At 59.3% G+C, this 15,593-nt stretch overlaps 1 protein-coding gene and 1 pseudogene across 3 annotated transcripts; both read right to left on the bottom strand.

The window, feature by feature from the left end:
* LOC119842653 overlaps positions 1-15,593 on the bottom strand; it is a 1,040,433-nt pseudogene that overhangs the window by 567,355 nt on the left and 457,485 nt on the right.
* DHX16 (DEAH-box helicase 16) lies at positions 378-13,276 on the bottom strand. 3 transcript variants are annotated; one of them, XM_038371339.2, is made up of 20 exons: positions 12,912-13,276; positions 11,941-12,182; positions 11,664-11,820; positions 11,007-11,063; positions 10,373-10,627; positions 9,295-9,519; positions 8,367-8,555; positions 7,831-7,941; positions 7,161-7,276; positions 6,799-7,009; positions 6,104-6,202; positions 5,858-6,010; positions 5,016-5,156; positions 4,493-4,655; positions 2,807-2,925; positions 2,444-2,511; positions 2,067-2,229; positions 1,441-1,602; positions 1,189-1,362; positions 378-643 (listed from the first exon to the last, which is right to left on the bottom strand). In XM_038371339.2, the coding sequence occupies exons 1-20, from the start codon at positions 13,110-13,112 to the stop codon at positions 515-517; spliced, it is 3,135 nt and encodes a 1,044-aa protein (XP_038227267.1). In that variant the 5' UTR covers positions 13,113-13,276; the 3' UTR covers positions 378-514. The 3 variants fall into 3 exon arrangements, with proteins under 3 accessions (XP_038227267.1, XP_043352565.1, XP_043352564.1); XM_043496630.1 differs by having other exon boundaries at positions 1,441-1,607; positions 2,072-2,229; positions 12,912-13,207; XM_043496629.1 differs by having other exon boundaries at positions 1,189-1,602; positions 12,912-13,207.

The raw sequence follows: 15,593 nt of genomic DNA on the forward strand, positions 1-15,593 counted from the left end.
CCTTGACCCCACTCCCCTCAGGGCCTAGGAGTCCTGATTCCCACCCCCATGCTGGGAAATTACAATCAATCTCAAACCTCTGCAGAGGACAAACCCCGGCAGCAATGAAGCCACAGCCTGGGGGGCTGATAACAGCTGCCCTCTGGTGAATTCCAGGGGCATGGAGAGAGAACCACCAGTGGGGCAATGAGGCAGCAGGAAACTCACAGGCAAGCACAGGGCTCAGCTGTCACTTGTGACAGGGCAGCCCAAGTAGAGTGTCCATTAAAAGCTGGAAGTCCCCTTGCCCTTAAACTTACACCCGCACCAGGGAGCCAGATGGTCTCTCAAGGGTGGCCCAGCTCTGAGCCTGAGGAGAGGAGACTACCAGGTCTGGCTTAATTAAAAAATTGCTTTGTTTCTGTTGCCCTCCTTAGGCAGAAAATGCTATACAGCTGTACAGAGTCCATAGAAAGGGGATAGCTTCCCCACAAATAACCCAGTCCTAGGGGGCCAGCTTTAGCCTACAGGGCCTCTAGCCCAGCTCCTCCCGCGTCTTGCCCATTTTTTTGGGCAGCTTCTTAGCAGAGGCATCCTCCAACTCCTTTGCCTTGTAGTAATGAGGGGCCACCTCCAGCAGCCACGTGCTGTCGATCTCTATGACCTGCAGGAGGGAGACAAGGGTTCAGCAAGTGCCCCCTTCGGTGCAGCACCCCTTAGTAGATGAGGGTACAACCAGAAGGAGCTGGTCAGTGGTCCAAAATGCCAGGACTAGCCATTTAAATAAATCAGACTTCATTAGCCTAAGAGGTGGAGCTTTTAGCCCAACTCTGCCTTCAGCAGGAAGTGGAAGGGGCTAACGCTGATCAGAAGTCCCACAGCAGGGGCTACCCCTCTTCAGTGTGCCCCCTCCCCAGGGGACAGAACAGGAAGGGGACTCTCTGGTGGCTGGAGGGTGCGGTGCAGCAATACTAAGTACAAGGCTGGCGTCCCTGGCCATCCTATGGCTCCAGCTGGAGTAAGCTCTACCCAAGCCCTGCTGCCCATGGTCTCTCCTTGGCGCCATTATACCAGGGCTATAAGCCCCTCCCCTCTATGCCCAGGCTAGGGGTGGGGGAGGGGAGAAGCATCCCACAATGCTTTGGGCTACCCCACTCCAGGCTCCTGCCCTGGAGACGGGAGGCCAGGCATGTCCCGCTGCAGCTGTACCTGTCTCATGAACTCTTTGGTGGTGAAGACCAGCTCATGGTAGATGAGCCAGCGGGGCTGCTCCTCGAAGAGGCAGCTGTTGGGGTGGACAAAGACAGTCTGCTGGTGCTTGACCGTCTTGTATCCAGTGCGGGTCAGGCGGGCCGTGTGGTAGAAGAAACCGGCGGTGATGGCCTGGGAGGGAGAGCAGGGAGGGTCAGCAAGGGGCAGGGAAGGTGGGGGTGGGGCAGGAAAGGTGGGGGAGGGGGCTACCTTGCGGATGGGAACGTAGTCTCCCTCGCTGGAAGTGAGGTCCACCTCGATGCGCTCCATCAGCCCCTCCAGCTGCTCCCGCACGTCCCGCGCCCGCCTCATGGAGCGGAACTGGATGAAGTTCTCGTAGCACCACTGCATGGAGAAAGCGCTCTCCACCCACTGGGGGTGGGGCAGGGGTCAGAGCCAGCTGTGAGCATGGGCTCCCCGCAGCGTGTACCCTGCTGGCTAGGGCAGCTCAGAGACTCTGTACCGTAACCCAGTCCCCAGAACAGGGGCTGGATTGGAGCCAGTGCCCCCACAGGGAGAGGGGGCCCATATCACATTCCCCTCCAGCCCGAGGCTGGATTGGAGCCAGCACACCCAGTGAATGGGTGGAGCAGGGGAAGGCCCTGTGTCCCATTCCCTACCCCTGTGCCAGCCAGTCTCCTGCACCATGGGGCTGGAGGGGAGCCAGTGTCCCCTACGGGGGGGCAGACCCCATCTCCCATTCCCCATCCCTGGGCCAGCCAGTCTCCCACCCTGAGGCTGGATCGGAATCGGTACCACCTGGGGGAAGAGGGGCTTGTCCCAATCCCCCCACCCCTGGGGGGGGAAGGCCCCATGTCCATTCCCTGCCCCCTCACCTGGGTGTAGACATTAAGCAACACGAGGTGGTCCCCGCCAGGCAGGAAGAAGTTCATGCGGGCGTTGTCAGCGTGCACCACCTTGTCCTTGGGCCGGTAGAAGATGGAGTTGTTGACAGACAGCATGGCCGCGATGGAGAGGATCTGCTCTGAGCACTTGTACCTACAGAGCCCCGTGGGGGAGGCAGCGTTAGAGAGTGGGGTGGCCCTGCCCCCGGAGAGCTGACCAGAACGGTGCTTGGGAAACGTGGCCCTTCAGGGCCCTAAGACACTGGTGAGCCCAGGGCAGTCTGCAGCCCAGAGCCTGAGTTGAGGTGAGGGAGGAGCTGGGGATGGGGGACACTAGAGATTTTGGAGAAGAGGAAAGGGGGACTCACTGCTCTGAGGCCAGGATCATCTTGGACAGCATGGGGTCCACAGGCAGCTCTGCCATCTTCCGGCCCAGCTGGGAAAGAGACAGCCGTTAGAGACTGGTTCCCCCACCTGCTATCCCGTCTGCTGACCACCCTGGATCAGACCCATGGACCCATCTAGCTCTGCCCTTCTCTCCCCAAGATAGCCAAGCCGTCCCCATGCTGCGGCTCACTGGTCAGCGTTATCCCAGAGGGACGGGTATGTGTGAAGATTCCTTCCTGACCCCCAGGCATGAGGCTCAGATCCTGCCCTGGAGGATGGGGGTGGCCCAGGTCCCAACATGCAAAGTTGCCCAAGCTGCGGGAGGATCCCCCCACCCCCCTTACCTTGGTGAGCTCCCCAAGGTGGTTGAGTGCGCCCAGGGCATACAGCTGCTCCAGAGCCAGCACCAGGGTCTCATGGGGTGGCGGGTCCATGAAGTCAAAGTGGATGAGGTCATTGATGCCTGTGGGGGAGAGGGGGCAGGCACGGGGGCTGGATTTAAATCAGCAAGCAGGAAACCTCAATTGAAATCACCGCTCTGCCTCTTGTTTTGCATTGGTACTTTGTAGTTATTTGCCTAAAGTCAGGCTGATCCTCACTGGTTGAGAACTGTTAGAACATGCCGGTTTGCATCCCCAGCTGGCCCTCACAGTAACGGGGCGCTTCTTTTTGCAAGCCAGGATGCACTAAATTAATACACCTTTATCTAAACAATTAGAAGCTTCACTTCCATTAGGCTTCTTAATTTTTATATTATTTATGATGTTAGAAAATAGCAAAGGACATGGCTCCGGTTGATGAACTGTTTACCTGTGGTGTGTGTCAGGCAGCATTTTGGGATGGAAATTGGAATTGAATTTTGGTATAAAAACCAGCATTGTAAAGCTATCTGATATGTGCTGGAGCCGTAAGAAATAAACATTTATTTAAATGTGATTTGCACTTAGAACTAACCGATTTGTTAACCAAAAGGAAGTATTTATGTCTGTTAGTGAATTGAACTGATTTTTTCTGGTGCCCGTGGGTGTCATGACTTTAGAACTAGTAGATCTCATCCTCACCCACCTGGATTTTATCCATGGATGGGAAGAGGAAACCACCACCTCACCCACAGGCCACCAAACTGTGGGGCATGCCCCACTAGGGGAGTGTGAAGGAACGTTGGTGGGGGTGATGCAGGGGGTCCCAGGCCAGCCCCCACAGGGGGTGGGGAAGGAACGCCACCCAGCCCTTCCCCTCTCCCAGCTCTTCTCTGGTCCCACCTCCAGCTGTGGCTCTGGCCCCATTCCCAGCCTCAGCACAGCTCTGCTCCCAGCCCCTGGCCACGGCTCCATCCCAGGAGCGTAGCCACACCTGGCCCCAGGCCAGGCTGCCAGCTCCCACTGCAGCCTGGCTACAGCTCTGCTCCTGTCCCCAACCTTGGCCCCTCTGCAGCCCCACTCCTGGCTCCAGACCCACCCCCCAGTACAGCCCCAGTCTCAGCCCCCTTTTCCCTGTCTGCATCCCAGCTCCGGGGGGGGGCACACGACCCGCAAAAGTTTGGGGTCTGCTGACCCAAATATTTAACTTGGAAGGGCCTAGTCATTATACTGAATCCCATGAACAAGGTGAAATGACGACAATATTCTCTCTGCCCCTGCTGAAGACACTACAGCCGGCTTAGCACGTCAGCGCACTCAGGTGCTTAGCCCGGGACGGCCATGAATGCAGTGGTGTAACTTGTTTTAAAAATTCAGCCAGTGCGCGCTGCTTGGCTGTTAACATCGTTTACATTCAGCGAAGCCGCGGATGAGATGAAGCTGAGGCCTTATCCCAGGTCGTCAGCTCTACAGATTTAATGTTAAAGTGATTTTTGAAAATCTACCAGTAGTTCATTTAAATAAAACGGAACCGATTCAAACAAAAACAAATACGATTTTTATCTTCCTTGGGGCAAGCTCCACCCCTCTGGGACCTACACACCCCACTCGCCCCTGGCAGGCCCCACCTCCCTAGGACCTTCCCGCCCCCCCACCAGGTCCTCTCCTCACCCAGACTCTTAAGCAGCAGCACCACATTGCCCAGGTTGGTCCTCTGGATCTCAGGCACCGTGGTCTCCTCCATCTCGTTCTTGTAGGCCCAAGCAGTGTAGAGGCGAAAGCATTTCCCGGCAGCCACGCGCCCTGCCCGCCCAGCTCGCTGGTTGGCGGAGGCCTGGGGAGGGGGAGACAGGTGTGAGATGAGAGCACGTGTGGGAAGATACGGGACCCTCTGACCCGCTGTGAATCCCTGTAACCTCAGCCAGGCCCTATCGTCATAACATGGGAAATGGGGAGGAGAGAGGGATGTCCTGTATCTGGAGCAGGTGTTGGGGCTGTGGAGAAGTCCCCATACCCGGGAGCAGGGCATGATGATCAGGGATTCCATGCCGGGGCGGGCGCTGTACCCCGAGGGGGGCGGTTAGCGGGGCAGGGGGTCCCATACCTGGGAGCAGGGCGTGACGATCAGGGACTCCAGGCCGGGGCGGGCACTGTACTCGGAGGGGGGCGGTTAGCGGGGCAGGGGGTCCCATACCCGGGAGCAGGGCGTGACAATCAGGGACTCCATGCCGGTGCGGGCGTTGTAGCTCTTTTGTTTGCAGAACCCCGGGTCGATGACGTAGATGATCCCGTCAATAGTCAGCGAGGTCTCTGCGATGTTAGTCGCCACGACGACCTTTGAGGGGTGGGGAGACACCTCATCAGCTAGGGCAGGTGGGAGAAGGGGTCAGGCAGGCCAGGCCTACAGGAGACACCCTAGGGTCCCCCCATGCAGTGGGCTGGACAGGCTGGGCCCCTGGGCCTGTCAGTCAGTCACAGCTGCTGAGCAGGGATTGTGGGGGAGGAGCGTATGCATCCAAGCACTGCCCCCTCCAGATCTCCTCCTCTTTATAGTCCTGCCCTTTCAAAAGCTCCTCCCTAAACTTTTAAGCTCCTCCCTTGCTGGCCCCAATCTTCCCCTCCCCAGCCACCAATCCCTGAAGCCCCACCCACTCAGCCATCTACCCCATGTAGCCATGCCCACAAAGCACTAAGCCCCTCCCATAAACCCAGCTACCCTTGAAGTCATGCCCCAGAGAGCTAAGTCCCATCCCCTAAGCAAACTACCCATGAAACCACACACCCCAGACCTCTGAGCTCCTCCCACAAGCCCATCTACCCCAAAAACCAGGCTCCCAGACTACTAGATCAGCTACTCCTGAAGCTGATGCCCCAGAGCTCACAGCCCCTCCTCCCACCTCAAACCCCCTCCCCATAGGCCACGCCCAAGCCCACTTGTCCCCCTGAAGCCCTGCCCCAGAGGTGTAAGCACCTCCCCTGCATCCCTACACTCCCAAGCCCCACCCCTAGATCTCCAAGCCACTCCCCCCGCCTCACCTTCCGGGCCCCGGGCGGGGTGGGCTCGAAGATCTTGGCCTGCATGTCGGAGGGCAGGTTGGCGTAGATGGGCAGCACCAGCAGCTCAGAGATCTTGGAGCCCAAGCGGCGGCAGCGTTCCTGCAGCATCTCGCAGCAGGCCTCGATCTCCTCCTGCAGGGGGTGGAGCCAAAGGTGTGGGGGGAGGGGTCAGACACTGCAGGGGGCAGGGCCAGGCCCTGTAGGGGGGCAGGGTGAGGCACTTACCTGGCCGGTGAGGAAGACCAGGATGTCACCAGGGGCCTGGGTGACATGGATCTGCAGCACCGACACCACGCAGGCCTCCAGGTAATCAGCCTCGGGGGCCTAGAGAGGGGTCAGACCTCAGCTCCCGCCACTCCGTGCCCCACGGCGTGACTGGAGCCTTCCTCGCCCCACTCCCTCGACATTCGGACACTGCTCCCCAGATCCCACCCTCCAACAGGCCCCTGGAGCCCTCCTCTCTGGGCCTGCTTGGCCCCCTGCCTGCCTCATGTATGCCCCACATCCAGATCTCTCCATACCGCCTCCTGCTGGCCATGCCATGCTCCTGACCCATCTCCTCCTGGCCATGCTGCCCCCTCCTAGCCACACCTTCCACCCCCAGCATCCCCTTAACAGTCCCCCCCCAGGCCTTCCCTTGGGTCACGCCTCCCCTCCTCCTCCCGAAAAAATACTCTCCCCACACCACCCCTCCTCCCAGCCTCACCTCCAGGATCCTGTTCTCTACCGCCCCCTCCTGGCCATGCTTCTCCTCCCAACAATACTCTCCCCATCCCTCCCCCTCCTGGCCACAGTCCTCTCTATTCTTCCCCAGAACCCCTCCACCCACAACGATCCTGCCAAAACTCCCCCACCCCTTAGGACCTTCACGCGGCCAGTGGTCGCGCCATGCTGCCCCTAAGGGGCCCCCATACCCAGACCTTGGTGTAGTAGATGTCCACGGGGAAGCGGCGCCCGGGGATGCGGAAGATGGGCGCGTCGTCGAAGAAGGTGGAGAAGCGCTCGGTATCCAGGGTGGCGCTGGCGATCAGCACCTTGAGCGCCGGGCGGAACCGCGCGATGTCCTTGATCAGGCCGAAGAGGATGTCGGTGTGCAGGGTGCGCTCGTGGGCCTCGTCTATGATGATCACGCTGCGGGAGGAGGAGAGGGGGTGTGCGAGCGCATCAGAAATGGCCCTGCTCACTGTAGCACAGCGCCCCCTAGCGCCGCACTGGAGCCAGTACCGACTGCCGGAGGAGAGCGTCCCAGCCCTGGACCCCGTCGCCCCCCAGCAAGGCTCACCTGTAGCTGGAGAGGTCGGGCTCAGTCAGGAACTCCCGCAGCAGCATGCCATCCGTCATGTACTTGAGCAGCGTGCGCTCCGATGTGCAGTCCTCAAAGCGGATGCTGTAGCCCACCTGCCAGGTGGGAGAGATTAGCCCGAGCTACCGCAAAACTACCGGCCAATATGAACGCAACGTGGCTGGCACCCGTCGGCCAATGAGAGCGCTCCACGGTCCCGCTCGGGGGCACTGTTTTACAGTGAGCTTCTTCTGCCTGCAGTCAGCTCCAACGGAGGCCCGGCTTTGACCGCACGGGGAACCGAAGAGAAACAAGGAGACCTCCCGCATCGGGGGGGGGGGGGAGGGGCCCTGCTGGTCTGGTGTGGGAAGGGTCAGAGGAATGGACTCAGTTAACTGTAGTCACAAGGAAAGGGACAAGGGCCTTTCCCCTCCATGGGGCATCAGCTCCCAGCTGGTCCAAGGGCAGGGGGCTAGCTGGCTCAGGGGAGTGAAAAATGGCACACAGGACCTTTCCCCTTTAGGGGCACTGGCTCTGATCCAGCCCCAGGGCAAGGGGACTGGCTGGCCAAGATTGTGGGGAAAAAGGACATGGGGCCTGTCCTCTCTAAGGGGGCTGCCTCCGGCTCAGGCAAGCAGGAAAGGGAATAATGAACCCACCAGTCACATACCTCGTTACCAAGCTTAACTCCCATTTCCTGGGACACTCTGGCCGCGACGCTCATGGCCGCCACTCGTCTGGGTTGGGTGCAGCCGATCTTCACCCCCTTCTCTGTGTAGCCCTGACAAAGGAAACGAGACGGTCCAGGGACTGGATGGAAATTCCCCGGGAGCAGCTGCTACAGCAGAAATGCAGCTGCTTCTGGGGTGGGGCAGATGGATAACAGCCTCACCGTCATGCTGCACAGGGATTGCTCACCCAGTGCGGAGATGCATCCACCTCTGGGGAGGGGTGCAGGTGGGGTCAGCACTGACTGTGAGGGGAGAACATCCCCTGCTGAACCTCCCATCCCACTCCCTGTGGCACAACGCTATCTAGTGCCTCCCCCCTGCACTGCGGTCAGCACTGATCATGGGGAAACAGTGCCCCCTACTGAATCTCCCAGCCTGCTCCCTGAAGCACTGCACCCTCTAGCACTGGGGTCAGCACTAACTAGGAGAGGAGAGCTCCCCCCCACTCCCAGCTCCCGTTCTGCCGCGCGATTACCTCCTCGTACAGGTACTGGGGGATCTGTGTGGTCTTTCCGGAGCCCGTCTCCCCCTCGATGATGAGGATCTGGTGCTCGGCGATGGCCGCCAGCAGGTCCTGGCGGTAGGGGTAGACGGGCAGGCTGCGCCGCACCTCCTGCATGGACAGCTTCCGCCGCGCCGCCTCCGACAGCTCCGACTTCTCCTCCTGAGCAAGGGGCCGGGGCACCGTCGGCTCAGCCACCCGTCCCTCCACCCGGGCTGGGGGGACAGCTGCTGGATCTCCAGACGGGAGTCAAACCCATAGAGTTCTCGGTCCTCCCGGTGCCAGAGAGGACCAGGAGACGCAAGTTGGGGTGAGAGATGGGGCTGGGAAGGTGCTGGCTGCTGCAGGCATCGGGTGAAATGGCAGAGCTCCCATTGATTTCAATGGGGCCATCGTTTCACACCATGGGGACTGTTCCCTTTCTGCTCACCCCTTACAGCGCCTCCTGCCCTTGGGCCTACTCAGCGCTGCCCCAGCAGGGATCCCCCTCTTGGGGGCCGAAGGGAGCTCAGCACCGTGCCCTGTTCAGCTCTCAGCCTCCCATGTTCAGACAGTGGGTGGAGGGAAGGGGTTTGGGATGGGGATGCCTGCCCTGCTGGGGGGCTGGGCTGAGACCTGGTGACTTGTTACATCTAGATAGGAATTATCCTTCTATGCCCCACCCCCAAGCCAGCCAATCCCCTCCGCTGGGGCTGGATTGGAGCTGATGCCCCCTAGAGGGGAAGGGCCCCATGTCCCATTCCCAAGGCCCCCAGCGTGGGTCCGGATCAGATCCAGCGACCCCTAGAGGGGAAATGCCCCATGTCCAATTCCCCACCCCCGAGCCAGCCAGTCCCCTGCCCTAGGGCCGTATCAGAGTCAGTGCCCCCTACAGGGGAAGGGCCCAGCCCCCATCTCTCACCTTGCCCTGGGCTGTGCCCTGCATGTGCACAGCACTGACAAAGTGGATCATCTCGTCCTCCTCCAGCACAAACTCGTAGTCCTTGCAGGGGTGGCGCTGGCCAGCGTCACGGGCCCCGAAGCGCAGGGCAGCTGCCCCGATGTGATCCTCCTCCCAGCGCCGCTGCTCGTCCCGCGGTGTGGCGCGCTCGTCCGCCACCGGCTCCTCGTAGCGGTCGGGGATCTTCTGCCGGGGGCGGGGTGTGGGGGGGGGAGGCAGGGTTGAGTCATGGCAGAGGGGATACTGCGGGGGCAGGGCCAGGGAGAGCCCATCTCTGGGGAAAGTCTGACATCTGCGCGTGGTCTGGGGGTCAGCATTCAAGGGTCACCCCGAGACTGGAGCAGGGGAGACGGCAGGGCAGGAGGGGTCACAGCCCAAGCTGCAGGGGGTCCTGATTTGAGTCCCCACCACAATCCTTCCCCTTGCAACAGCCTGAAACTGGCCCTTCCTCGGGGGACTCCCCCCGCACCAGTTCAGTACAACCAGCCCCAAGTGGGAGATGTTTCCCACCCTAGTATGATGCTGGCCCAGCCAGCCATGCTGCTAAGGCCAACCCTCCCTCCTCCCAACAAGGGGACCACCCCAGAGAATGCCCATAGGGCATGGGCCCCTCACCCTGCCAGGTCCTAACCCCCTGCCTTCACCCCCTAGGGGATGTTCTCAAGTGGGTCACGCTCCCGTGTCCTGCTGCAGGGGCTGCCATGCGCCCGCTATCCCCCTCCTTCCATCTCCCCAGCCTCTGGGCAAGGACAACTGCCCCTCTCCCTCCTTCCCCCTCCCCCATCTTTCTACGGGGCTACCCCCTGCAGATCACATGCCTCACTGAAGACCCCTCTCTGGTAGCATGGCCAACCACCCCCCTCACCAATTCCCCAGCCCCATGACGGGTACTTGGCTGCTGCTCCCCTCACCCCCCCCTCCAAGATGGCCACCTTGTGGTGGCTCCCCCCCACAATAGATACCTTGCCACAGCTCCCCTAGAGTGCCCCCCGCGTTGGGTACCCTCCCACAGCTCCCCCTCACTCCCCGCAGTGGGTACCTTGCCACGGCTTTCCTCGGGCATGTAGTAGCGGCTGCTCTTCTCCAGCTTCTCCTGCTCACCCGCCCGCTTATAGTCCTTGGCCAGGTCGCGCACCCGGCGTTTGTACTCCAGCTCTCGCCGCTCGGCCGCCGTCAGCTCCAGCTCCGAGAACAGGTGCTCCTCATCCACAATCTCCGCCTCCAGGTCCTCCAGCTTGTCCCGCTCCCGCTTGGCCAGGTACTCCCAGCGCGACTTCTTCCGCAGCTCTGGGATCTGGGGGGGGGATGGACAGGGGCTAAGGGCACCAGCTGGGAAGCCAGCACCCCTGGGTTCTAGCCTTAGCTCTGGGAAGGGACTGGGGTCTAATGGGTTAAAGCAGGGGGGCTGGGAGCCAGGGCTTCTGAGTTCTATCCCCAGCTCTGGGAGAAGACTAGAGTCAAGTGGGTCAGATCAGGGTGGATGGGAGCCAGGACTCCCGGGTTCTATTTCCAGCAGGGAGTAAGGGCCTGGATACTGGGCCAGATGGGCCCCACTGATCTGATCTGGCTGGTGTGGCAAGCACAGAGGGATACTGAGCTAAATGGGTCTGTACAGCTCCGATCAGCCAGGAGACAAGATAGAAATACAGTAGGAGAAATACAAAGCCCCTCACCATGGTTTTCTTGTCCTCTTCCGCCATCTTCAGTCGCTTCTGTGCCTCTTCGTAGGCCTGCGACCAGCAACAGGAGAGGGGAAGAGATACTGATCAGGCTGCATGGACAGTCTTTCCCCTCCCCTAAAGCAGACCCCAGCTGTCCCCTCTCTGGAGCAGGCCAGGCTACAGACAGACTCCCTAGCGGGAAGGGCCCAGGAATTTCCAGGAGGGGCTCCCCAGCTTGCTGATAAACTTGGAATTTTCTCCTCCTCCCTACAAATCCCTGCCCTCCGGCTCTGCTCCCTCCAGCGCTTGTGGGGTTCACCATCACCCCTTCAGGGAAGAAATACAGCAGTAAGAGCACAACACGGGAGAGGCAGGTGGCATCGGGGACTCAGGAAAGGATCCTAGCAATGTGGGGGTGTGTGAAATCCTGGGACATGATCCTAGAGGTGGGTGGGGTGGGTCAGAAGTGGGATCCTAAGACTGTGGCAGTGCAGGGGGAGGTTCAGAGCAGAGAGGAATCCCAGCAGCGGGTGGGGACGCATCCTGGCAGAGGGAGGTGGGGGCTAGAGAGCGATCCCAGTTGTAGGACGTATGGGGTGGGCACAGGAAGGGACCTAGCTGCAGGGATAGGGTGGGGGACAGATGCTGGCCGCAGAGACAAGCTCTGACCTTCTTGTCCGAACGCTCCAGGATGTTCCTGGTCTTCTCCTTGTCCTTGCGCTTGACCCGTTCGGCGAAGGCGTCGCGCTCCTCCAGGTCCTGCAGACGCTCTCGCTCACTGCGGTCCCATTCGTCCTCCGAGTCCTTCCCCGCCAGGGATGGCTCCCTGCATCCGGGGAAGGGTAAGACACCACAGTCAGGGCATTAGCCAGCTCCAGGGACCCCCAGCGCTGGGGACTGTCCCCCCGCTCCACCCCCTGGGATCCCCTGTGGAGGCTACACTCACGGCTCCCGCTCTGCCTCGTTCTCCTCCTCCGAGGCCTCCTCCTGCTTCCGGCGTAGGTGTTTGCGTCGCTTCTTGTGCTTCCTCTGCTCGGGCCGGCGCTTGGAGCCCGGGGCAGCTGCCCCCTCCCCCTCCTCCTCCTCGCTGTCCTCCAGCAGCTGGTATGAGCGGTTCTTCTGCTGCATGGCCAGGGCCTCCCGCTCAGCCACCCGGGCTGGACGCTCCTGGGGGGCTGAACGTGGGATCTGAGAGTGGGAGAAGAGATGGGGATTAGAAACACTGCATAGCCAGAACACCCTCTCTGGCCCCGAACCTCCTCCATAAGCTCCTCCCTTTAGGGCACAGGTCCCGCCCCTGCAGCTAGCTCCTCCCCCTTCACAAAGGCTCCTCCCACTTTCACCCCTTCCCTGCTAATCCTTCCCATTCCCACATGGTCCCCACTCCAGTAACCCCTCCCTACATCCTCCACACAGAGGCCTCACTCCTACAGCTAACCCCACCCCATCTTCCCACAAGCTCCATCCACTCCTCCATAGGCCCCGCCCACTACGCTCACAGGACACTCCCCCTTGGCTTCTCCCCCATCCCCTCTGCTCCTGCTCCCTTGGTTCACAGGCCCTTCGCCTGCAGCCCCACTAACCCCCACTCCCTCCCCTAGCAGCCTCCACGTGTCCCTCCTCTCCCCAGTCCCTTTAGCCCCTCGCCTGAGGCTCCCTTCAGCCCCTCGAGCTTCCCCCTCCAGTTTGGCCCCATCCCCTCAGCCCCACCCCCTCCAAGTTTGGCTCCCCCCCATCGTGGGCCCTCCCCGCTCAGCCCCACTGGCTCCTGCCCTCCAGTTTCGCTCCTGTCACTCAACCCCTCCCCAATCAGTGTGTCCCCTCCCCCTCAACCCCATTAGCCCCTCCCCCACCATTGTGGTCCCTCCCCCTCAGTCCACTAGCCACGCCCCCTCCTTCCCCACTGGCCCCGCCCACCTGTTCCCAGAGGCGCTGGGCGAAGGCGCGCACGGCCGGCTCGCTCACGCGCAGCGTCTCTGTCTCCTCCAGGCGGTTCAGCAGCTCGTCGGGGCTGCGGCTGCGCCGGGCCAGGCCGAGCAGGAACCCGACCACGTGCCGCTCGCTCAGCCCCAGCAGCGCGTGCAGCTCCCCCGACACCCAGCGCTCCAGCCCCGCCATCCTCCCTCTGCCTGCCCAGCTGGGCCGCCGTACCACCCGCCGGCCACTTCCGCGCCACGTGACCCCCTCCCCCAGACCAACCACGTCCGGGGCGAAGGGGAGAGGGGTCGATACAGTGCGCCGGCGCCGAGCCGGAAGGAGGGAACTGCGCTCCGCCTTTTACCGTAATGACCGGTATATAGACGGCAGACCTCTATACCCAAGCCCTGGCGGTTACCGTAATGAACAGAATAGCAACCCCAGGCCAAGAGCTTGCGTAATTACAGAAACATGAGCCTCCCTTTTTGCTGCCGACACCTTACCGTAATGACGGAAATATGAGCCTCTCCTTCTTAGGCTGTAATTACAGGAATACCAATTGCTCATTCTCTAGCTGGTTTCGCTATTGTAATTACATGAATATGAGCTGTAGCTCACAAAAGCTAATGCTCAAATAAATTTGTTAGTCTCTAAGGTGCCACAAGTCCTCCTTTTCTTTTTGCGAATACAGACTAACAGGGCTGCTCCTCTGAAACTAGGCTCCTTCGTAATCGCACCGTGTGACACACCCCGCCACCTGTCTGTTTACCGTAATTACAGGAGCTTGTGTCCCACCCCCATTTTCAACTTGCACTGTCATTGTGGATATACACACCCCACCCCATGGTTGTGCATTTTACCATAATTACCATCATACCAACTGCAGCCATGAGCACAGCCCAATTTGGGTCCTCATAGTAATTTGGTGGGGAGGCACTGCACAGAGAATCCAGGTCTTTACCATAAGTGCAGGTATATGAGTCACAAACCCAAGCTAGAAATGTACTATAATTAGCAATCTATGATCCACAGGTGCAATTTTGGTCTGCACTGTAATTACTGTAATATAAGCTGCAGCACCAATTCAGGTCTGTACCATAAGTAACAATGTATGGGCTCTAGCTGGATCTGTACCATAATTAACAAAGAACAGGTTACATCCAGAATGGGGTTTGCACCAGGGTCCATGCAACTAAGGGCTTTGAGTCAATCCTCTACCATAATTACTAGTTTATGAGCCTCAGCTCCTATTGGGACCTGTACCATAATTCGGGAGCAGGCTGCACCTTCAGTTTGGCTCTTCACTATAACCGCCAGCTTACGAGCCACAACTCCAGTCTATGGTCTGTACCATATAACCTGTATAAGAGCAGCAGCCCTGGTTCGGTTCTGCATCTTAATTGTTATATGAGCTGCAGCTGTACTCAAGCCCTCACTGTAATTATACCTACAGATGTGTCACCTCTCATTAAGGTCTTTACCCCAACCAACCACCCTTGCACAAGCCAACATTATTACAACTATGAGCTGCTGCCCTAATTTTGTTCCTTACTATAATCAGATGTGTATCCCTCACATCCATGATTTGGCTCTTTAACCATAATTAACTGCATATGAGTCAGTTTCCTGCTTCCCTCCTTACTGTTACCAGTTACAAACCTATGAGCTGGCTCCTCAGTTGACATTGTACTGTATTTACTAGCATATGAGTCAACTTCCTGACTAGGCTTTTTACCATATATACAGACAAATCAGCTCCCTATCTGATTCTTTACCTTATTTCCGGTCATGAGTCAACCCTACTTCTAGGCCTGTTAGTCACATTCTTTAGTAGGCACTTTAGCATGTTTCCAGGCATATGACCTGTCTCCCTAACTGGCTCCGTACCATATTTAAGTGTGTGAGTTGCCTTCCAAAGTAGGATCTTCACTGTTTTTACAGACCTGGCTCTTATCCGTATTTCTAGACATATGTGTTGACTTCCTACATGTTATTTCATTGTCTCCAGCTTAACCCCGGTGGCCAGCAAAGATTCATTCTCATCATAGGCCCGTCTCAGTGCTGTTCTTTGATGGGTCGCTGCAGAGGCGGTGGAAGGGTTGACTGGCCTTGGAGGATTTGATCTTTGCAACGCTAGCAGGGATTTCAACCCTGGGGCTGCAGCACTACAGTGCAGAGCTCTGACTGCTGGGAGTCAGGGAGACATGGAATGGGAGACAGAGCAACACCCACACCACTAGGAGGCAGGGGGGATACATCGTCTTCCATAGTGCAGAGCTCTGACCACTGGGGGTGAGCAGGCGAGACAAGAGTGGGTGCTCCTGCATCATCAATGCCTCACCACTAGGGGGAGCAAGATGGGGAATGGGAGTTAGGGCGCCCACAGGGCAGAGCTGCCACCATCAGGGGGCACACAGGACCTGACAGTGCCAACCCTCATCCCCAAGTGGTGCATGGGAGGTCCTGGCAGCGCCCACACCTCATTCCCAGGGGGTGCGTGGGAGCCAGGTCCTGGCAGCACCCACCCATCCCAGACTGCGTGGGCCATAGACGACAGGAGGGCAGCTTCACGTGCAACGTCTCTTTGTTTTATTATTATAATATATATAAAAAAACACTATTGGAACTGGCCGGATGCAGCCCCCCTCCCCCTGCCAGAGCTCAGACGCAGCATCAGTGCCT

Source organism: Dermochelys coriacea, chromosome 14, assembly GCF_009764565.3.
Source record: "Dermochelys coriacea isolate rDerCor1 chromosome 14, rDerCor1.pri.v4, whole genome shotgun sequence".
NCBI classification, from domain to species: domain Eukaryota; kingdom Metazoa; phylum Chordata; order Testudines; family Dermochelyidae; genus Dermochelys; species Dermochelys coriacea.

What these genes read in the sequence shown, in the direction of transcription:
- DHX16 (XM_043496629.1), bottom strand. Translation starts at nt 13,112, where the DNA reads ATGGCGGGGCTGGAGCGCTGGGTGTCGGGGGAGCTGCACGCGCTGCTG. An exon ending in TGGTCTTCCTCACCGGCCAG is followed by an intron (nt 6,011 to 6,103) that starts GTAAGTGCCTCA and finishes CACCCCCTGCAG; the next exon opens with GAGGAGATCGAGGCCTGCTG. An exon ending in ACCTTGGGGAGCTCACCAAG is followed by an intron (nt 2,512 to 2,806) that starts GTAAGGGGGGTG and finishes TCTCTTTCCCAG; the next exon opens with CTGGGCCGGAAGATGGCAGA.